This window comes from Callorhinus ursinus, unplaced genomic scaffold, assembly GCF_003265705.2.
Source record: "Callorhinus ursinus isolate GAN/ISIS: 27379988/994484 unplaced genomic scaffold, GSC_fseal_2.0 scaffold76, whole genome shotgun sequence".
Lineage (NCBI taxonomy): Eukaryota > Metazoa > Chordata > Mammalia > Carnivora > Otariidae > Callorhinus > Callorhinus ursinus.
In genome coordinates this window covers 2,309,162-2,331,969 of record NW_027397138.1, presented here as the reverse complement: position 1 = coordinate 2,331,969, position 22,808 = coordinate 2,309,162, and the positions used below count along the sequence as shown (strand labels likewise).

Here is a 22,808-nt window from a genome sequence, read left to right as displayed (position 1 = left end):
GCGCCACGTCACAGTAAGTGGATGAGCCAAGAATGAAATCCTGTGTACTCTTCACTGTCCGGGTAATGAGCCAGGAAGCTTGCGGGAGCTGGGTAAGGGAGAAGACACGCGTTGAAACGGAAGCTTGCAGAATACAATTTTATTAAAGCATGGGAAAGAGAGAAAGTGCAAGCTGGGCTGGGAGAACCGTAAGCCCACCCAGGGCGACAGGACTCAGGATCCTCAGCTCCCCAACCTGCTGAGTAAGAAGCACAGGTAATAGCCTGAGGGATCTGCGACAAGCTGGAGACTGTGTGTGGGAGTTAGCCCTCGGGCAGGGCGGACCCAGGCAGGGCTGGTATTCAAATAGAGGCTCAGCAGGATCTGAACTGGGCTTCTGGAAGGGCCATCTGGCAGCAGATTTATCCTTTACAGACATCACTTGCAAGGCCCGGAGCCCACCACCTGGGCCAGTCCTATGAACCTTCTGGAGAACCCACGTCTGGAGCCCAAACAGTGGGGGGCAGCCTGAGGCCCTGCACTGGGGTGGTGGTGGGAGCAGCAGGAAGGGCACGTGTGCTTGGTGGGTCTGCCCTGGAACTGTTTGCCGTCATCCAGCTCAGAAGCCCCAGAGCCCAGCACAGTGCCTGGCACTTTGTGGGCGCGCACAATATCCTGGTACCAACCAACAAATAAAGACATGCGTGCTCTGCCTGTCCAACCGCTGCCCCTTTGGAGAGATCAGGGACAGGGGAATCTGTTGTGGAACTGACGGAGGTGCTGGTGAGACCCCCTATCCAGCCCCAGATCTGTTTAGGGTCAAAAAGCTCAGAGGAGAAACAGCAGCTTCAAGCTACAACTGAAACATCCACGTCGCTAACTTCTGTCACTCTTGAAATGAGCAAGCCTGGAATTTTGGAAACAGAGTTCCATGTAGGAGGCCCTCGGAGCCAACTCCAAACATCGGGGCTTTTGGGTTTAGACGCCATGGACAGTGTTGAAGACCGACCTCTGTACACAGTTTACAGGCTATCTATCCTCCTGTTAAGTCAGGTAGTAATTCCCTCTCTCAGTGCCTGATTACTCAGAGACCAAAGCTCAGCTCGTCCCCGATGGAGCTCCCTGGTGATCCTGCTGGATAATGGCCTTGGGGAGTCCCAGATGTCAGCCAAACCCAAACAACACGGACAGAGGCGGGTTTAGGCGAGGCTCGCAGACTGCTCCCCTTCATCAGCTTCCTGTCGTTGTACCCCAACCAGAAAATAGATATATTTATTCCTGCAAAATAGCACTAGCCACCATTGCTGTCGGCAACCGCCCGTGCGGTACTAGCTGTCCTAGGCAATTACCACTGCCCAGCAAAACCCAGGCTGGGAAAGTTGAGTGACCGGGCCGCTATCAGCTGGGAAAGATGAAGAATTTTGATAACGTTATGTTGTCAGAAGTATGCAGAAGTCACACTCAAACATTACTGTGGGGATTGTAAATGGGTGTAATCTTCTTGGAGGGCAATACGGTAAAATCTATAAAAATTATTAGCCCAACCCTCGATCTAGAAACTCCACTTTTATGAACTGATCCTACAAGTGATAAAGGGCACATAGAGGTAGGTTTTGTCACTGACGCAGTTTGGGTGACTGTAGCAGCAAAAGACGGGAGACATCCTATGTGCTCACTGGTAAGGGACCAGTAAAGGAAAACGGGCCCTTACGCTACTCATGACATTTCTGACACCAGCTACCTGGAGTTAGTGCCCACGCCACAGGTTAAGTCTTACAAGACAGCCCTGCTCCAGACACCGACCACAAGTCCACACCCCCTGTACTCTGACCAACTGGCTATAAATCCGAGGTTTCCACCACCCCCTCCTCAGGTTCAGAATTTAAGAAGCACTTTACTCACTATTATCTGTTTACTATAAAGGACACACCTGGGGCGCCTGGGTGGCTCAGTCGGGTAAGCGTCTGCCTTGGGTTCAGGTCATGATCCTGGGGTCCTGGGATCCGAGTTCCACATTGGGCTCCCTGCTTCTCCTCCGCCCCACCCCCCCATACTTGAATACGTGCATGTATGCACGTGTTCCCTCTCTCTGAAATAAAAATCTTTTAAAGAATATATGAAGGACACAACTCAGGGACAGTGACATGGAAGAGATGCATAGGCAGGTATATGGGACTGGGTGTGGAGCCTCCATGCTCTTTCGGGGCGTACCACCCTCCTAGCACCTTGCTGTGTTCACCAATCCAGAAGCTCTCCAAACTTCCTCAGTTCAGGTTTGGGGGGAAGTTCCCTGACTTGGGAAGAACTGATGACATCATTGGCCATTGGTGACTGACTCAATCCGAGCCTCTCTCCTATCCCCAGAGGCTGAGGGTGGGGAGGGAGGTTAGGGCTGACAGTTAACCCTCTAATCACACAGTTAGTTCCTCTGCCAACCAGCCTTCCTCTTCAAGAGTCACCTTGTTGGCAAACAAAAAGATTTCGCACTCTGGAGATTCCAAGGGTCTTAGGAAGTTTTTGTATCAGGAACCAGGGAGTAAGACCAAATATTATAACAGGAGAGGCCCCCATCACTCCTATCACCCAGGAAATTACTAGGATTTTAGGGGCTTTGCTTCAGGAACCAGGCAGAGGAGACCAAATATGAATGTTCACATTCTAATACTACAAAGCCATTTAAAAAATGTGATACATCTATATGCACTGATATTGTTATGTCAAAAATCATGAAAAAGCACAAGGCAGAACAGTACATAGAGAATACTTCCATTTAAGTAATGATATGTACACACACACACACACACTGGCTCCTCCGTATATGCACAGAAAATCTCCTGGACAATTCTCTAAAGACCAGGGCTGTGGTGATCTTTGGGGAAGGAGTGGGTGTCTGGGTGGAAGAAAGTCTTACATCTCACCTTATACCCTTCTGAAAAGTTGGGACTATTTTAGCAAGTTTGTGAATTACCTAAAAAATAAAATATAGCGTGATCCTAAAAATAAATAAAATGCATGCCAAGATTGGGTCTGAGCCGCAGGTTTTTTGCATTTGAAATTGTAATTCACGTGTGCACAGTTAAAGCGCTTCACAGGAACTGTCCCCACCTGGGAGGCCGGCAGGAGGCTTGAGTAAAAGAACTATGTTTTTGCCTCACTTGCTTATTTGATAATTACTTTGGAATGAGGGCATGGAGGCCCGGAGGCATAACACAGAGGCCAAGATCTCGCCAAGTAGAAAATCAGAGCTCACTCTGGAACCCAAGGCGCTTTCAGTGTCCCCACAGCTGCCTCTGATAAAATAAAACGCTGAGCATAGAGGTGGAGATTTACACCTCTTTTATGTTTCCCAAAATAGCACAAGGCTCAGTGCTGGTAGAGACTTTAAGACCCATGTTACTAGAAGCAACAAACAGTCCCCCTTACCTGGGCTTGCCAGATCCGGAGCTGCTAGCCACATGTCATTTTTTAAGATTTTATTTGAGAGAGAGTGAGAGATCACAAAGGGAGAGGAAGCGGGAGAAGCACACTCCCTGCCGACTGATGTGGGGCTGAATCCCAGGGCCCTGAGGTGGTGACCTGAGCCCCAAAGGTAGCCACTTAACAGACTGAGCCACCCAGGGGCCCCCCACCCCAGCCTTTCTTCTTCATTCTTCAAACATGTTAGCAACTCTACTGGGGGGTATGGCACCTTTGGAAGTACTTCCAGGACCCCCCTGGACAACCCATCCAGCACCCTTGCCTACCAGAACATTCTCCCTCAGCTTCCAGTGAAGCAGCCTCTCTGACCACAGCCTTCTCATTCCTCTTTACTGTTCAACTGCTCCCACCGGCCTCGTCAGTCCTCCCCCTCCGACTCCCGCCACTTCTCTCCATCCACAATCCTCACCCTCCCCAGCCAGCCTGGCTTCCATGGCCCGTCCATGGTCCAATCACTCTTGCCAATTCTTTAAACTCCATTGGCCTCTGTGTTTTCATCATATCTGCCCAGACCTGGGTCAACAACGCTCTACTTCCTCTCTGCTCAAACCTGAGCAGTCAACACCGAGGGAGACCATCCCACAGCAGACACTCCCACAACAAAGCACAGGGCTTCCAGCGTACGTACATTCATGAACATCACATTCAAGAGGGCCCTCCGTACTGCCAGTCTCTCAATGGTTTTTTTCATGTAAATTATACTCCCTTTTCCACGATTACTCTGACCAGGTCCCTCCAGTCTCTTTAGACCTCCAAATTCCTCTTCATTCTCAGCTAATGAACGCCTCCTCCTGGACACTGCGGCCCACCCCTCCTACTTGAAACACACTTGCGCCTTCTGGGCCGTCACACTCACCAGGTATCCTGGTGTCCCTCCTGCTCCTTCTCGGACCACAGGATGGAAGCTCCACAGGCTTTCTAAGAGGGTAGCTCTGCCTTTTTCCTCAGATGCCGGGAGGCGCACCTGGCCGCTGGAGCTGAGGGTGGCAGGGTGCGGGCCAGGGTACGCTCTGTGTAACCAAGAGACCCCGGTGCTGTGTGGACAGCACCACACCCCGGCTGGGCCACTCTGCACCGCTCTTTACCTCTCTGACCTGCCATTTCCTCATTTGTAATTAGAGACCATTACCATTCAGCTGTCAATGATCCAATTTGAAATCTGAAATAAAAATCTTTTAAAGAATATATAAAGGACACAACTCAGGAACAGTGACATGGAAGAGATGCATAGGCAGGTATATGGGACTGGGTGTGGAGCCTCCATGCTCTTTCGGGGCGTACCACCCTCCTAGCACCTTGCTGTGTTCTCACACCACCATGTGGGTGTGAGAATTTGACAGCCAGGAACAATTCCAAAGGTCATAGGAGGAGCTCCCTTGCCTGATTTCTCACCCAGACAAAGCTGGGATTCCAGGCCACGAGAATTCAATCCAGTCTCTTTCATTCTGAGCACTTAGGCAGGAGAGCAAAGGGACTAACATTTACAGAGCACCAGTTCGGGTCACTCGCTCTGTGTGCAAGGCCATTGTCCATTTGGTGCTTGAGGCACTGCAGGCAATCTTTCTCAGAGCCCCCCACCCACCCCAACCCCAGAGGGCCTTTCAGTCTCCCCGGCCACAGTGGGCTGGACCAAGGTGGGTCACTTGAGCTCATCTACCCATTCCCACCATAGCTGAGACTCCTACTTGAATCCTGACATTCTTGTTTGAACATTAGATCATCTGGGGAAGCTTTTAAACCTCCTAACCCAGGGGCCTCCTGGGTGGCTCAGTCAGTTAAGCATCTGCCTTCAGGTCCAGTCATGATCTCAGGGTCTTCAGAGTGGGGCTCCCTGCTCGGTGGGGAGCCTGCTTCTCCCTCTCCCTCTGCCTGCCGCTCCCCCTGCTTGTGCGTTCTCTCTCCCTCTCTCTTGCTCTCTCTCAAATAAGTTAAGAAAATCTTAAAAAAAAATCCTACCCCAGACTAATGAATTCAGAATCTTTGGGGGGCAGTAGGGGCAGAGGGAGGAGGGTTCAAGACCTCTGTGATTTTTAAGTCCCCAGTGTGCAGCCAAGATTGGTAACTACTGAGTGAATCACACGAAGGGGTCAGCAGCTGAAGCTCGTAGCCCTTCAAAGGGGGGCACTTAACAAAGCCTAAAGCCAAAGCAGTGAAGGGCTGCCAGGTGAGAGAGGAGTGTTTGAGGCACCTGTGATAGCCCTGTCAATGCGCTATTAGGGGGAAAAGAATTTTTCTGGCATCCCTCAAACTTTCTCATTTCTAGCGGTGCTTTGGGGTTGGGGAGGAATTCCAGTGCCCTCCACCTCGTCCAGCATATAATGCGGTCATTCTCAACATGGGGCTGCGTTAGAGTCACTGGAGAGCTCCTTGAAATGAAGTGGCTGGGCCCCCTCCCATTTCTACTTCAGTAGGTTCAGGGTGAGGCCTCAGAGTTGGCATTTCTGACACGTTTTTAGGTAATGCTGCTGCTGGTCCCAGGGCCACACGGTTAGAACTTTGGCAGTTCCAGTTCTGCAAGCCCTTGGGGCACAGGGGGCATTGAGGACGCTCCCAGCATCCCTGGAGGCCAGCCCCTCCTCTCCTCCAACACCACTAACACCACTTACACCACGCAGGGGACCCACCTCAGCTGCCGAAATTCTCATCCCGGAGAAGGGAAGATGTGGGCCACCTGGCCATGGAATGACGATCAGTGGCAGGTTCTGGTAAACAGAATTGAGGCTGTGTTGGTATAATGGATGCATTCATGGACTCTGGAGTCAAAATTTCGATCTGCCAGTAACAGTCGTGTGATCTGGGAGTTAAATTCCTTAGTTTCTGTCACCTTCAGTTACCGTACTTATGAAATAAATATACTGTAATAGTGCTGTGCTCACCTCCTGCAGCAGAATGAGGTTTCAGTGAGACCATACATGTAGGGAGCTTAGCACAGTTTCTAACACTTGGTGATCGCTCAAGAAATATCAGCTAAAATTAATAAAAATTCTTTGAAGATCCACTGAGCTGCTCACGAAGGTAGTGAGCTCCCCATCCCCAGGGGTGTGTAAGCAGAAGCTGGAGTCGGACCGGGGATTGAAGCAGTATATTTGAGACTGGGAGCTGACATGTTGGTGGAGGAGCCTGGTCCTTCCAGCCCAAATCACATAGCAGGTATAGACTGGAATGGGCATTTGTAAATCTGTGATTTCCTTGTGGAAGTGTGCAGAGACTGGATAACCTGAAATTCCTCCTTGTGGAATTCCTTCTGGAATCTTCCTACCATAAGCAAGAGCCGCCCTTGCTGGAAAGCTGAACTCTTCTGAATGGCCATGGGCTGCATTTCTACTCAGATGCCAAGGAAGCGAGGCACAGTGGAGGCGGCTGGCTGGTCCTGCACAGCCTGGGAGTGGGGCACTGCTGGGTTTCTGCAGGACTCATGGTCGGGCCTGGGCCAGTGCCCAGCCTGGGGAACTGGAAAGTGGAGTTCTCAGGTACCTCTGCAGGTAACAAGAGGACTAAGGAAGAAATGAGGCGCAACATTCTTCTTTGGGAGTTTATAGGATGCCTGAAGGCCCTTGGCAGACGGGTGTAGAGCAATCACAGGATTCAGGCAGACTCATGACAGGGTAGTGCGGTTAGGGTACGAAGCTGCTCCTTCAGAGAGACAAAAGGGCCAATTCCTCTTCCTCCTGCAGATTTTAGTTTAAACATCACTTCTTCCAGGAAGCCTTCCCTAATCTCTCAACAGCAGGTTAGGTTCCCAGCCCTGTGTTACCATAGCAACATGTTCCTAGCAACACACTTATCCCAGTCCGTTGTAATTCCTCTTGATTGATGGCTCATCCTCCTAGATCAGCTGTCAGCTCTGAACCCAGGGGATCTGTCTTGTTCGCTGTTGAATCCCTAGGGCCCAGGGCAGTGCCTGGCCCTGTGGGCTTTCCAGAAGCACCTAATGGAATGAATATCTCTAGGCAAGTTCCTCAACCTCCCTGAACCTCAGTTTTGTTACCTGTAAAATGGGGGCTAATTGCACCTACTTGCAGGATTGTGTGCCAGTGAATGGAAAGCAGCTATTGCAGTACCTGGCACAAAGCGCAGGCTCAATACACAGCCACACACATTGCTGTCTTTTAACTGTTATTAACAATTATAAAAACTCAGGAGAGACTGGTTTTTCTCCTCTTCAGTCGGCTGGAGGCTATTATAAGTGATCTTTCCAGACCACACACCTGGCTGTGTCTCCACTGGTTTGGAAAGACCTCGATGATCTGCTCTCAACTCTCTCTTCCACCCCCATCGCTCAAGACTCTTCCCCACCCAATTCCAGTTCACCAGACTGTGGACCACTCTGGGCCTTTTGTTCCTCTTTCCCAGGGGAGACCCCCCACCTTTCCCAGGTGTGTGCTCACTCAGGGCGCCTCCTCTGCCAGCCCCCCCCCCCCAGGCTCCGGGGGCACAGTCTCCAGCCTGCCTTGCGTTCACGTTAGAGGAGTGACAGCCCATCTCCCTGCTGGAAGGAGCAGGCAAGCGCTCGCCAGCACCCAGCAGTGTGTGATATGATGGATGGATGCTCATTCAGGCTGGGGCTATCAAACTGAATCGACAGTCTCCTTGACAGAGAGGAATAAGCTCTGGTTCAAGAACCCCTGAAATCCCATCTCAAAGTACATACAAAAGGAATGTGATCCATTCCCCTGGTGAGACTGGGGCAGGGATATTACCCTCGTGGAGAAGGGCAAATCATCAGGGGAGCCTCATGGGAGGTGCCCTAGTCACTGCTTGCTGCCAAAGGACCCACATCTCCCTCCTGAGTCTCTGGTATTAGTGTAAGGGTCTATCCGAGGAACTATTCCAGCACCTTCCACCTAAGATCCAAAGTCTTCCCAAGCTCTATTCCTTTACCTGCTACAGAACGTGTAAGATGAAATAGGAAGAAACTGGCAAGTGTTGGAAGAGCCGGTTTAACTAAAGAGCAGGCCCCCTGCTACTGGAGCAAAGGAAGGAAAGATTGCAATGCTCTGTCTGTGATTTCCTGTTACTCAGAACTTTCTCCCTCCTTGTGCACCTGGCTACCTCCTACGTAGCCTTCCAGGCCTGCTGTTCGAGAAGCCTCTTCCCAACTCCAACCAAGTGAAGTAAATCCCTTTCTCTGTGCTCCCAGGGCAGCTAACATCAAATCATCAGGTTGGGATCTGACATCCCCCTGGGCCATGCCATCCCCTATTGTTGAGTATCCTTAGCTCCTGGCACAGGGCCTCTCACACAGTAGGTACTCAGGAAATATTTATTGGGCAAAACCAATTCCCAAGCAAAGCAGCCTTGTCTCCTGCCCTAAGCCTGGTGGGAAAGCATCTATTGGTTTGTCAGGATAAAACCATAAATAAGACATAAGTGAGGGGTGCCTGGGTGGCTCAGTCGTTAAGCGTCTGCCTTCGGCTCAGGTCATGATCCCAGGGTCCTGGGATTGAGTCCCACATTGGGCTCCCTGCTCGGCGGGAAGCCTGCTTCTCCCTCTCCCACTCCCCCTGCTTGTGTTCCTGCTCTCACTATCTCTCTCTCTCTGTCAAATAAACAAATAAAATCTTAAAAAAAAAAAAAGACATAAGTGAGGGGCGCCTGGGTGGCACAGTTAAGTGTCTGACTCTTGGTTTCAGCTCAGGTCATGATCTCAGGGTCATGAGATGGAGCCCCGTATCAGGCTCCACGCTCAGTGCAGAGTCTGCTTGAGATTCTCCCTCCTTCTCCCTTTCCCCTTCCTGCTCATGCTCTCTCTCTCTCTAAAAAGTAAATAAATAAGTCTTAAAAGAAAAAAAGACAAGTGACACTCAGCTACACAATGGTGGGTGTTCTGAGAACAGAAGGTATGAGAAACATGCACACTTCCTGACAAGCTGTTTCCCTAGGACAAGACTATGGAAGGGACCTAGAAATGGCCTAGTCCAGGAGCACTGCCTGGTCACACATTAGAATCAACCACGGAACTTAAAATCAAAACAAAGCAGTACTGGGTCCTGCCCTTGGAGACACCCACTTAACTCTCTAAAGTAGGGTGTGAGCATCCGTAGGTCTAACGTGCAGACCTTGGTTCTAACGTGCAGCCTTGGCTGAGAACCACCAAACCAGCCCACCCTCCTTGCCCTGTGCGCTCGGAGGAGGTAGGTGACTTGTCTTTGTACAGGGTTTACAGCCAGCACTGGGATCTGTCATCCAGGCTCTTCCTCTTTTGCCAGCTGAGGATTTCCAGGGAAGTCTCAGAGCCACCAGGTGCCTGTGGGGTCAGCATGGCACAGGCCTGAGCTCCCCCGGGTGCACCTAAGCACGGGGAAAGGCCAATGTGCTTTCTGCCCCACACGTGAGGGAGGAACATTCTGTGCTCCCTTTACGGTCCAGTGTGTCATTTCCCCTTTGGCCCCAGGCCTGACTGTTGCTTCCCCAGCCCAGCAAAGCCGTTACAGGAGAAAACCATTTTCCAACTCTGAACTTGCCAGTCTAGCCTCTCTCCTACTCTCATTTCTTCTGGATAAGTAAATACATTCCTACCCCAAGCCCATTTTCCAGGGAAAACAGGTGCAGGCAGGCCAGGGTCCTGAACGCAATGGACCAGGGAGGTACAGTGTCAGCAGGGTCTGGGAGTGGGGTTTCTGCCAAGATCCTGGTAGATGCTTGCTAAGAAGCTTCCTCTTCTGTTTCTTAGCATGTCCAGATCCTGTCAGGCCCCAAAAGGAATAGTGCGCCTATATTTTGAGTGCCTGCTGTTTACTTAGAATTCTCTTCTCCATCTTGCCCTTTTGTATACACTTTCTCATATTTCAAGACTCGGCCTCACCTCCTCCATGAAGTCTTTCTTACTCCCCAGATAAGCTGCCTCCCAGTGACTGACAGAAGCAACACACATCCTCTCAGGAAGGGCTCAACTTCGGTCCAGGCCAACAGAGATTATAGCAAAGCTATTGATTAGATATTAAAGCATCCTGACTTTAGACAACATAAAATACATTTTTAAAAAGTCCTACAGCAGGGACACCTGGGTGGCTCAGTCGGTTAAGCGTCTACCTTTGGCTCAGGTCATGATCCCAGGGTTCTGGGATCGAGCCCCACATCAGGCTCCCTGCTCAGCGGGGAGCCTGCTTCTCCCTCTGCCTGCTGCTCCCCCTGCTTGTGTTCCCTCTCTAGCTGTCTCTCTCTCTCTCTGTGAAATAAATAAATAAAATCTTTAAAAAAAATAAGAAAGTCCTACAGCAGACAGGGCAATGAAAAACAACCAAGCTGAACAGCAAAAAGGTAAAAAATAGTAAGAAATGAGAATAGGTTAAGGAAACTCTGAAATCATCAAGTGTAATAACATTTGCATTATAGGGATCCCAGAAGGAGAAGAGAGAGAAGGGGGTAGAAGACTTATTTGAAGAAATAACAGCTAATCTGGGGAAGGAAACAGACGTCCTGATCCAGGAAGCAAAGACAGCCCCTAACAAGATTAAGCCCAGGCAGTTCACACTAAGACATATAATAATTAAAATGACAAAAAGTAGGGGCGCCCGGATGGCTCAGTCAGTTGAGTGTCCAACTCTTGGTTTCGGCTTGGATCATGGTCTCGGGGTTGTGGGATCAAGCCCCGTGCAGGGCTCTGCACTCTGTGGAGTCTGCTTGGGATTCTTTCCCTCTTCTTCTCCCTCTCCTTCTGCCCCTCCCCGCCTCTTTCTGAAATAAATAAGTAAAATCTTAAAATAAAATGATAAAGAATTGAACTTTTAATTTTAAAAGCAGCAAGAAAAAAAAATAGTTACAAACAAGGGTGACTCCATACAGCTACCAGCTGATTACTCAGCAGAAATTCTGCAGGCCAGAGAGAGTGGCATGATATATTCAAAGTGCTAAAAGGCAAAAACCTACAACCCAAAATACCCTACCTGGCAAGGTAATCATTCAGAATAGAAGGAGAGAGTTTCCCACACAAACAAAAGTTAAAGGAGTTCATCGCCACTAAACCAGCCTTACAAGAAATGTTAAAGGGAATTCTTTGAGTGGAAAGAAAAGGCCATCACTAGAAGTAAAAAAATTATGAAAAGTAAAAAATTTCAGGCATAAAAGCAAACATATAGTATAGTAGTAGATTAATAGTTACAAAGTCACATAAAAGTAGTAAAATCAATTATATCTACAAAAATTAGTTAAGGGATATGCAAAATAAGAATATGTAAAATATGACAATGTATACATAAAATGTGGAGGGGGGAATAAAATTTAGTGCTTTTAGAATGTGCTCAAACTTAAGCAACTGTCAACTTAATATACACTTCTTTACACATAAGATGTTATATATGAACCCAACGATAACCACGAGTCAAAAACCTATAATGGGGGCACCTGGGTGTCTCAGTCGTTAAGCGTCTGCCTTCGGCTCAGGTCATGATGTCAGGGTCCTGGGACTGAGCCCCCACATCAGGCTCCCGGCTCCGCGGGAAGCCTGCTTCTCCTTCTCCCACTCCCCCTGCTTGTGCTCCCTCTCTCGCTGTCTCTCTCTGTCAAATAAATAAATAAAATCTTTAAAAAAAAACACAACCTAAAAAACACAAAACACAAAGAGAAAGGAATCCAAGCATAACACTAAAGAAAACTATCAAACCACAAGGGAAGAAAGCAAGAGAAGAAACAGAGAAGAACTACAAAACAACCAGAAAACAATTAACAAAATGGTGTAAGTACACACCTGTCAATAATTACTTTAAATGTAAATGAACGAAGTGCTCCAATCAAAGGACATAGGGTGGCTGAATGGATTAAAAAAAAAAAAGACCCATTCATGCTGCTTACATGAGACTCATTTCAGACCTAAAGACACGTACAGACTGAAGTGAAGAGCTGGATAAACACATACCCTGCGGGGGCACCTGAGTGGCCTCAGCTGAGGGTCCGACTCTTGATTTTGGCTCAGGTCATGGTCTCAGGATCTTGAGATCAGCCCCACAACACTGGGCACTGTGCTGAGCGTGGAGCCTGCCTAGGATTCTCTCCTTCCCTCTCTCTCTGCCTGCACCACCCCCCCACCATTGGCTCACACTCTCTCTCTAAAAAAAACCAAAACATGCAAATGGGAGGGGGAAAAAAAGCAAGGGTAGCAATACTCCTATCAGACATTAATAGGCTTTAAAATGAAGACTACAGCAAGAGATAAAAGGCTACAACATAATGATAAAGATATCAATCCAACAAGAGACTATAACAACTGTAAATATCTATGCACTGAACAAAGTGTTCCTAAACACATAAAGCAACTATTAAGAGACATAAAAGAAGAAATTAACATAATACAGTAATAGTAGGGGACTTTAACACACCATATACATCAATGGGTAGATCAACCAGACAGAAAATCAACAAGGAAATAGTGGCTTTGAACAACACATTAGACCAGATAGACTAACAAATATGTACAGAACATTCCATCCAAAACCAACAGACTGTATATTCTTTCAAGTGCACATGGAACATCCTCCAGGATAGATCACATGGTAGGTCACAAAACAAGTCTTAATAAATTTAAGAAGACTGAAATTATATCAAGCATCTTTTCCACCACAATCATATGAAACTAGGAATCAATTACAAGAAAAACAATGGGAAAAACACAAATGCCTGGAGGTTAAACACCATGCCACTAACCAACTAAATAAAGAAATCAAAGAGGAAATAAAAAATCCACGGAAACAAACGAAAATGAAAATACACCAGTCCAAAATCTTTGGGACAGGGCAAAGCAGTTCCAAGAGGGAAGTTTATGGCAACAGGTCTACCTCAAGAAACAAGAAAAATCTCAAATAAAAAATCTAACCATACACATCAAGGAGTTAAGAAGAACAAAGCCCAAAGCCAGTGGAAAGAAGGAAAATCATAAAGATTACAGCAGAAACAAATGAAGGAGACTGAAAAAACAGTAGAAAAAACCATGAACGAAACCAAGAGCTGGTTCTTTGAAAAGAGAAAACTGATCAACCTTCAGCCAGACTCATCAAGAAAAAAAGAGATAGGACTCTATTAATCCAATCAGAAATGAAGGAAGAGAAGAACAACCAACACAACAGAAATACACAAGATTATAACAGAGTATGATGAAAATGTATATGCTAACAAACTGTACAACCTAGAATGGATAAATTCCTAGGAACATAGATGCTTCCACAACTGAATCAGGAAGAAATAGAAAATCTGAGCTGACCAATTACTAGTAATAAAATTGAATCAGTAATCAAAAAAATCCCAACATGATGATTCATAACCCCTTCGGTGGAAATGGTATTAGAAGATAGCGAACTCTACAACTCGGTACTCTTTTGAGATTTGAGGGTTTCATCCCCGCAGCCACCACCCTCCCTTAAGAGGAAGTAAAGAAAAAGGGAGACACAAAAATGAAAGTGGAAAACTTACTCCAGCTAATCAAAGAATATCAAGTAGCCTCTGACTTGTGATTATGCTAAAGGACATGTCAACATTGTGATGATCTTCTTATTTACTTCTCTGGGTAGGGAAAACAGTGTGGGTTTGTTCGTTTGTTTGTTTAAGTAATGTGCTGCAGGGGGGAGGGATGTTTGTTCTTACTGCAGAATGTTTTGAAATAAAACTTTAGCCTAGGGGGAAAAAAAACTCCCAACAAAGAAAATTTCAGGACCAGATGGCTTCACAGGTGAATTCTACAACACATTTAAAGAAGATTTAATACCTATTCTTCTCAAACTATTCCAAAAATAAAAGAGGAAGGAAAACTTCTAAATCCACTCTATGAGGCCAGCATTACCCTGATACCAAAACCAGACAAAGACACTACCAAAAAAAAAAAAAAAAGGAAGAAAGAAAGAGAAAAAAGAAAACTGCAGGCCAGTATCTCTGATGAACATAGATGCAAAAATCCTCAACAAAATATTAGCAAACAGAATTCAACTATACAACAAAAAAGTCATTCACCACAATCAAGTGGGATTAATCCAAGTATGCAAGGGTGGTTCAATATCTGCAAATCATTCAAGGTGATACATCACATTAACAAGACAATGGATAAAAACTATATAATTATCTCAATAGATGCAGAAAAAGCATTAGACAAAGTACAACATCCGTTCATGATGAAAACCTTAACAAAGCAGGGTTAGAGGGAATATACCTGAACATAATAAAGGCCATACATAAAACACACAGTTTACATCGTACTCAACGGTGAAAACCTGAGTGTTTCCTCTAAGATCAGAAACAAGCCAAGGATGTCCACTCTCACCACTCTGATTCAACACAGTACTGGATGTTCTAGCTTGGGTACGCAGACCAAACAAAGAATTAAAAGGGGCACCTGGGTGACTCAGTCGGTTAAGTGACTGCCTTCAGCTCGGGTCATGATCTCAGGGCCCTGGGATAGAGCCCCGCACCGGGCTCTGTGCTCAACTGTGAGTCTGCTTCTCTCTCCCTTTGTGATCTCTCTCACTTTAGCTCTCTCTCAAATAAATAAAATCTTAAAATAAATAAATAAATACAAACAAATAAAAGGATCCATACTGGTAAGGAAGAAGTAAAATGGTCCCTCTTTGCAGATGACATGATGCTATATATAGAAAATCCTAAAGACTCCACCAAAAAACTATTTGAACTGATAAATGAATTCAGTAAAGTTGCAGAATATGAAATTAACATACAAAAATCTGTTGCATTTCTTTATACACTAATAATGAAGTAGCAGAAAGAGAAATTATGAAAACAATTCCATTTATAGTAGCACCAATAAGAATAAAATACCTATGAATAAACTTAACAAAGGCGGTGAAAGACCTATACTCTGAAAACTATACTGATGAGAGAACATTGATGATAGAAATTGAGGACAACACAAACAAATGGAAAGATATACCATAGATTGGAAGAATTAATAGCATTAAAATGTCCATATTACCCAAAGCAATCTACAGATTCAGTGCAATCCCTATCAAAATGCCAATAGGGGCGCCTGGGTGGCTCAATCGTCAACCATCTGCCTTCAGTTCAGGTCATGATCCCAGGGTCCTGGGATCGAGTCCCACATTGGGCTCCCTCCTCGGCAGGAAGCCTGCTTCTCCCTCTCCCACTCCCCCTGCTTGTGTTCCCTCTCTCCCTGTGTCTCTCTCTGTCAAATAAATAAATAAAATCTTTTAAAACAAATGCCAATAGCATTTTTCACAGAATTAGAACAATTAATCCTAAAATTTGTATGGAACCACAAAGGTCCCAAATAGCCACTCAATCTCGAGAAAGAAGAACAAAGCCGAAGGTATCAAAATCCCAGATTTCAAGATATAGTACAAAACGATAATAATCAAAAGAGTATGGTACTAGCCCAGAAACACACAGAGATCAATAGAACAGAATACAAAGACCAGAAATAAACCTATGATTATATGGTCAATTAACTTACAACAAATGAGGCAAGAATATACAATGGGAAAAAAGACAGTCTCTTCAATAAATGGTGTTGGGAAAACTGGACAGCTACATGCAAAAGAATAAAACTGGGACCACTTGCTTACATCGTACACAAAAATTAACTGAAATGGATTAAAGACCTAACTGTGAAAACTGAAACCATAAAACTAAAGAAAACAGAGGCAGGGGGCACCTGGGTGGCTCAGTTGGTTAAGGGTCTGCCTTCGGCTCAGGTCATGATCCCAGAGTCCTGAGATCGAGTCCCATGTCAGGATCCTTGTGTCTCCCTCTGCCTGCCACTCCCCCTGCTTGTGCTCTCTCTCTCTGACAAATGAATAAATAAAATCTTAAAAGAAAACAGAGGCACTAATCTCTTTTTGACATTAGCCTTAGCAACATTTTTCTAGATATGTCGTCCCAGACAAGAGAAACAAAAGCAAAAATAAAGAATCAGGACTACACAAAAATAAAAAGCTTTTGCACGTCAAAGGAAACCATCAAAACAAAAAGGCAACCTATTGAAGATATTTGCAAATGATATATCCGATAAGGGGTTAATATCCAAAATATATAAAGAACTTATATAATTCAACACCAAAAAACAAACAAACAAACACACAAAACACCAAACAACCTGATTTAAAATGGGCAGAAGACCTGAATAGCCATTTTTCCAAAGAAGACATACAGATGGCCAACAGACACGTGAAAAGATGCTCAACATCACTAATCATTAGAGAAATGCAAATCAAAACCACAATGAGCTATCATTTTGCACAGGTCAGAATAACTAGTATCAGAAAGACAAAAAATAACAAGTGTTGGTGAGAATATGGAGAAGAGGGAAGCTCAGACACTGTTGGTGGGAATGTAAATTGGTACAGCCACGGTGGAAAACAGTATGGAGGGTCCTTAAAAAATTAAAAATAGAAATACCATGTGATCCAGTAATTCCACTGCTGGATACCCAAAGAAAACAAAGACACTAATTTGAAAAGATATATGTACCCCTATGTTTATTGCAGCATTATTTACAACAGCAAAGATACGGAGGCTACCCAAGTAACCACTGACTGAAAAATGGATAAAGGAGACACACACACACACACACACACACACACACACACACACACACACACAATGGAATATTACTCAGCCATAAAAAAGAATGAGATCGTGCCATTTCTGACAACATGGATGGACCTAGAGGGAATTATGCTAAGTGAAATAAGTCAGACATGGATAACACAAATACCGTTATTATTTCACTTAAATGTGGAATCTAAAAAACAAAACAAATGAACAAACAAACAAACACAAACAGACCCTCACATACAGAGAACTGGTGGTTGCCAGAGGGGAGGTGGGTTGGGAGGATGGGTAAACAGAATGCAGAGGTACAAACTTTCAGTTATAAAATAAATACATCATGGAGATGAAAAGTACAGCATAGGAAATACAGTCAGACGTTTTTTATTTTTTTAAAGATTTTATTTATTTATCTACGTATTTATTTAGAGCACGTGTGTGAGCAGGGGTGGGGGATGGGGAGTGGGGAGGGGCAGAGGAAGAGGGAGAGAATCTCAAGCAGACTCACTGAGCATGGAGCCTCACACAGGGCTCAATCTCATGACCCTGAGATCATGACCTGAGTGGAAATCAAGAGTTGGACACTTAACTGATGGAGCTACCCAGGCGCCCCCCAGTTAATAATTTTTTAATAACGTTGTTGGTGACAGAGGATGACTACCCTTACCGTGATGAGCACTGAGTAATATATAGAATTATCAGATCAATATGGTGTACACCTTAAGGTACTGTAACATTGGATGCCAATTATATGTAGATAAATAAATAAATGTTAAAGGAAAAAGTCTTACAGGGAATGAAATATATAGGTGTCCTCAGGTCCTGGTGATAATGGAGAAAGGAGGGTCTCCTGACTGCAGCCCTCTTCCAGACCAGCACGGACTATATCAGATCTCCCTTGGAGATCAGAAATGAAGAAATCTGGATGACTTTCTGTTTGAAAGTCCTTACCCCTCCCTCAATCGCTTCATTTAATCTTCCAAGCATTTTTTTTAGCACTATCCCTGTGGAAAGGAAGTGTGTGTCCTGGGGCTACCTGTCAGCCTGGAGGTGGCCCAGCCTTCTGTGTCATCCAGATGATGCGCCGATCCCTAGCACTATACTTGTTATCCTGCAGTAGGGGGCTGCTCTCACCTGTGTGGGGGCTAAACACTGAAAGTGTAAATGTCCTTCGGGACAGGGCTGGTTAAGTACAAACCAGAATTTTCATATGATGATGTAGGTACAGCAGTCAAGAGGAATGAACAAGATCTCTGCTTCTCAATGTGGATGGAGCTGAAAAGAAAATGGTGTAGGGCGCCTGGGTGGCTCAGCCTTCGGCTCAGGTCCTGATCCCAGGGTCCTGGGATCGAGTCCCGCATGAGGCTCCCTGCTCCTTGGGAGACTGCTTCTCCCTCTGCTTCTCTCTCTCTTTCTCTCTGTCTCTCATGAATAAATAAAAAAATCTTAAAAAAAAAGAAAGAAAATGGTGTAAACAGTAGGTTTCTGAATACCAAGTACAGCATATGGCATGCAGTGAGATTCCTCCTACCCTGACTCGCCCTCCCCTCCCCACCTGTCCCAACCCCAGCTGAGCCCAGAACCCATGGCTCCATTCTAGCTAGGGTCGCTCCTGGCCTATCCATCCCTCCCCTGACCCAGGCTCAGCCCGCCAGCCCGCTCTCTGTTCCCCTGTTCTCCTGGGAACTGGGTCATGAATGACTCAGTAGGGCCAGTTCTGCAGTTGGGGTTCCCAGAACGTTAGCACCTCCTGCCTCTCCCAGCTCACCACTGCAAGCCCCAACTCGTTTGCCCGCCTGGGGGCATGACTGTGAACTAGGTTTCCCCACTGTGGCCTGCTTCCTACAGGTAGAGGGTGTCATGAGCGAGAGTGTGGCAAATGGCTGGCCCCTGAGTGTCGTGAGCATCTGTACAGATGTTGTGTAAGAATGGTGGTTGGAAGCGGATGGAGGGTTGAAAAACAATTGAAAAGGTCACTGCCACGCCAAACACACCCACCTACCTGAAGGACTAACAACCGGTTATTTCTCACTCGACAGGCAGCGAGAAGTACATGCCCTATCGTAGTCCTTCAGGGTTTGACATCTGCAGTCTCCCAAGCTGAGCTCTGGGCAGAGCGGTGGAAGGCTCCAGTGCTAGATCGCCTGGGTTTGGGCCCTAGGACCACCACGGACTAGCGGGTGACTTTGTGCAAGCAACAACCTCCATATGCCTCAGGTTCCTCACTTGTGAAACAGGGATAGAGTAGCACTTAGAGGGTTGCCTTGTGGATTCATAGAAGTCTTGTAAAGTCCGAGGGATGGTGAATGCACACGTGCTTAATAAGTTCTGGCTCTTACTATATAGGTCCTCCCACCTCCAATGGCCCTGCACTGGTTACTCAAAATCTCAGTCGACTAATCTGTAACATGCGAATGACAATAATGTTAACGATTAGATGAGAAAGTAAAACCGTATCACAATCTGTGGTTTGTGTCGGCGGGAGCTTGTGCCGCTGTGCGTTACATGAAGACTCATCAAACTCGGGAGGTTCTAGGGCCGACCCACCCAACGCCCGCCACTCGGTGCACAGTGGTGAGGACCACCTCCAGCCCCCACACCCAACCCAAAGCCCCAGAACCCCTTTTCTTCAAGAGAGTCGGCTGCGGGTTCGCCTGCGTGAAGGGATAGGCCTACAGAATGTCGTGGGGACTAGGGAAGCCCGAGAGAAGGCGAGGGGTCCCCACCGTAGGGGACGGGGCCCGCGTGCCCTTGGGGTCGGGGACACCTCAGCTGCAAGTGTGGTTATTCCAGGAAAAAGAAATAGAAAATATTGCAGAGGAGGCGGCCACCGGGCCGGCAGCCGATTATCTCCGCGTCGGCTTCCGGCTCTGATAACGCCCGGCCGCGCGGGGCCGGGGCGGGCACCCCGAAGTGGCCCAGGGTGCCGGGCCGGGAAAGCCTCCACTTGGCCGGGTCCCTCCGGCCGCGGTCGGCGCGCTAGAGGACGCGCCCAGCCCCGGTGGGAAGCAGCGCGCCCCCTGCCAGCCGGGCCGCCCCTAATCCCCCAAGGTGGTTTAGGGTCTGTGGCTGGGCAGCCGCGACACCCAGGACCCGCCCGCCGCTCCGCACCGCCCCGTCACCGCCCCCCGCTGAGCCCCGCGCAGCCCCGTGGTCCCCTGCCGCCCCCCCAGCTCCGCCGCCCCCCGCGCCGCCCCGCCGGCCCCCGCTGAGCCCCGAGCCTCCCCGCCGCCACTCCCCGCCCGAGCTCCGCCGCCCCCCGGCGCCGCCCCGCCGGCCCCCGCTGCGCGGAGTCTCCCGGCAGCCACCCCCCGCCCGAGTTCCGCCGCCCCCCACGCAGCCCCGCCGGCCCCCGCTGTGCCCCGAGCCTCCCCGCCGCCACCCCCTGCCCGAGCTCCGCTGCCGCCCCCAGGGTCGACACGCCGTCCCCCGCTGCGCCCCGAGCCTCCCCGCCGCCACCCCCCGCCCGAGCTCCGCCGCCCCCCGCGCAGCCCCGCCGGCCCCCTCTGCGCCCCGAGCCTCCCCGCCGCCCCCAGCGCCGCCCCACCGTCCCCCGCTGCGCCCCGAGCCTCCCCGCCGCCACCCCCTTCCCGAGCTCCGCAGCCTCCCGCGCAGCTCCGCCGGCCCCCACTGCGCCCCGAGCCTCCCCGCCGCCCCGCGCCGCCCGGCGCTTACTTTGCAGACACCGCGCGGCAGCCAGGCAGAGGGCGAGCAACCCCAGGGATATGCCGCGGTTCTTCCTACTCCCGCTCGGCAGCGGCCTCATGAGCAACCCCCCGGCGGCTCGGGCCGGGCATGGGCTTCCAGCGGCGCGGCGCGGCCGGGCTGTGCGCTGTCACCGCCGCCGTGCTGCTCCCGCCCGCTGCCTCCGCCCTCCTCCCCGGAGTCCGCAGGTCCTCTAGGGCCAAATGCAGATGAGCTGGTTGTACAGCCAGTTCCCAAGAAGTGGGAAGGAAAGAGGAGAGACAGAGAATGGGAAGCGGTGAGAATGCACACACTCAGAAGTAAATAATGGCAAATAATGAGCCGTCTCCTTCCGTTCACACCCAGTTTACTGGTATCGATTCCTGATTCAGCTGGATGCTGGATGGCAGGAGGGAGGGAAAGTACTAGCTGTTGCCTGAGGACCAAGAGAGACCATCTAATGGCTCCATGGGCAAGGAGAAGGCTTTTAGGAAAGTGAGGTGACAGCCTAGGGTGAAGGGGTGAGAACAGGGGACAACAAGGGAGCCCCAGGCTGCTCTGGGTGGAGCCACTGGATACTAGTGATATCCATCCACCATCCATCATCTGCGCATCCACCCACCCACCCATCTATCTACCGTTCACGCATCCATCAACCAACCTTCCATCCATCCATCCACCATCCATCCATCCATCCACCCATCCATCCACCATCCATCCATCCATCCATCCACCCATCCATCCATCCACCATCCATCCATCCATCCATCCACCCATCCATCCCTCCACCATCCATCCATCCATCCACCCACCCATCCATCCATCCACCCATCCATCCCTCCACCATCCATCCATCCATCCATCCCTCCATCTATCCAAGTGTTCCCTCATAGCCTACTTGTTTGCACGGGGCCTGGCACATGGTAGATACTCAGAGAGCACTGTTTGTTTGAGCCAGATAGCGTTTGGTTCAGGGATGCCCACATGGGGCCCTCAGAGTCTGTGCTGGGATTGCTAAAATCAGAGGATACAAACATGGGAGTCCTGGAGGACCATCTTGGGCTGGAAGTGCCTGGAGGCACACCGTGTCACGTGGAGAGGCCCTGAATTAAGAATGACACCAAGATGACACAAACTGAGCCAGCTGGGAGCCGCCAAGAGAGACTGATCCCTAATGACATGGTTTGAGCTCCGGGATTCTATACACTTGCCTTTGCCACTTATGAGCAAGTAAATACCCTCTCTTGACTGGGAAAATTTAAGCTAGATTTCTACGACATAGAATTGAGAAAGTCCTGACCCAATAAAAGTGATCTTCTTGAAACTTTCTCTTTATTCCATGTATGAGGATTTAGGAATCCTTTGTCTTTGTTCATTCATCAAACTTTTATCAAATCCGCCTTCATACCAGGCAGTGTGCTAGGCTCTGCAGCTCCAAAGATGGCTCCTGGGCCCAAGAAATTCACAAACTAGTGGAGACCAACTGGTCCAAATTGGGAAAGGGTCCAGGCATGAAGGCTCTTCCTGCTGAGGCCAAGGTGAGAGGAAAACTGTTTTGCTCACAGCTGTATACCTGGCATCTGGCACATGGCAGGTGCTTAATAACCATTTGTTAAATGAGAAAAACTGGTCTGAGAAATTTAAGGGAGAAAGAAGGATTTCGTGAGATCAAGGGCTGATAAAGGTTAGAGTGACCCAGCGATGCTGTGAGTTTATCTCCTGCCTCTGTCACCTACCAGCTCTCCGGCCATGGAGACGTGACATCAACTCTCTGGACCTCTGAGGGGACTGGACTGGGCCAGAAATGGGCCACTCTGTCTGTACGTTAGGAATAAAGCACCACGGCCTGGGTGTCCCTCCAGTTCAATTGAATCAAATGCTCTGGGGGTGGGGCCTGGGCATTTGTGTTTTTCAAAAGCTCTCTGAATGATTCTGATGTGCAGCCAGGGTGGAAAAGCACTGTTCTACATTAGTTAGAAGCTTCTTCTGGTCACATTCGATGACACTTAAATCTTAGTTTGTCAGAGTCTTTCTTTAGAGTAGGATTGCCTAGAAGAGGGAGAGAACATGAGTCCATTTAAGCCTTGATTACATTGACCATTTCATTTCCCCTCTCTTTGTTCCTTTCTCCCTCTCTCTCTTTCTTTCAACAAATACCAGTTTTT

At 48.3% G+C, this 22,808-nt stretch overlaps 1 protein-coding gene across 3 annotated transcripts in view; it reads right to left on the bottom strand.

Annotated features, from left to right (window-relative positions):
• The window catches only part of VSTM5 (V-set and transmembrane domain containing 5), a 33,009-nt gene extending 12,184 nt beyond the window's left edge, over positions 1-20,825 (bottom strand). For 2 of the 3 annotated variants that reach the window (XR_012376573.1, XM_025893417.2), the window contains exon 1: positions 20,635-20,825. Coding sequence is in view for 2 of the 3 variants with exons in the window: in XM_025893417.2 (XP_025749202.1) it covers positions 20,635-20,725 (91 nt within the window). In the remaining variant the exon portion in view is untranslated. The remainder of the gene's footprint in view (positions 1-20,634) is intronic. The other variant, XM_073887134.1, reaches the window with a different exon arrangement.
• Positions 20,826-22,808: the final 1,983 nt, after the last annotated feature.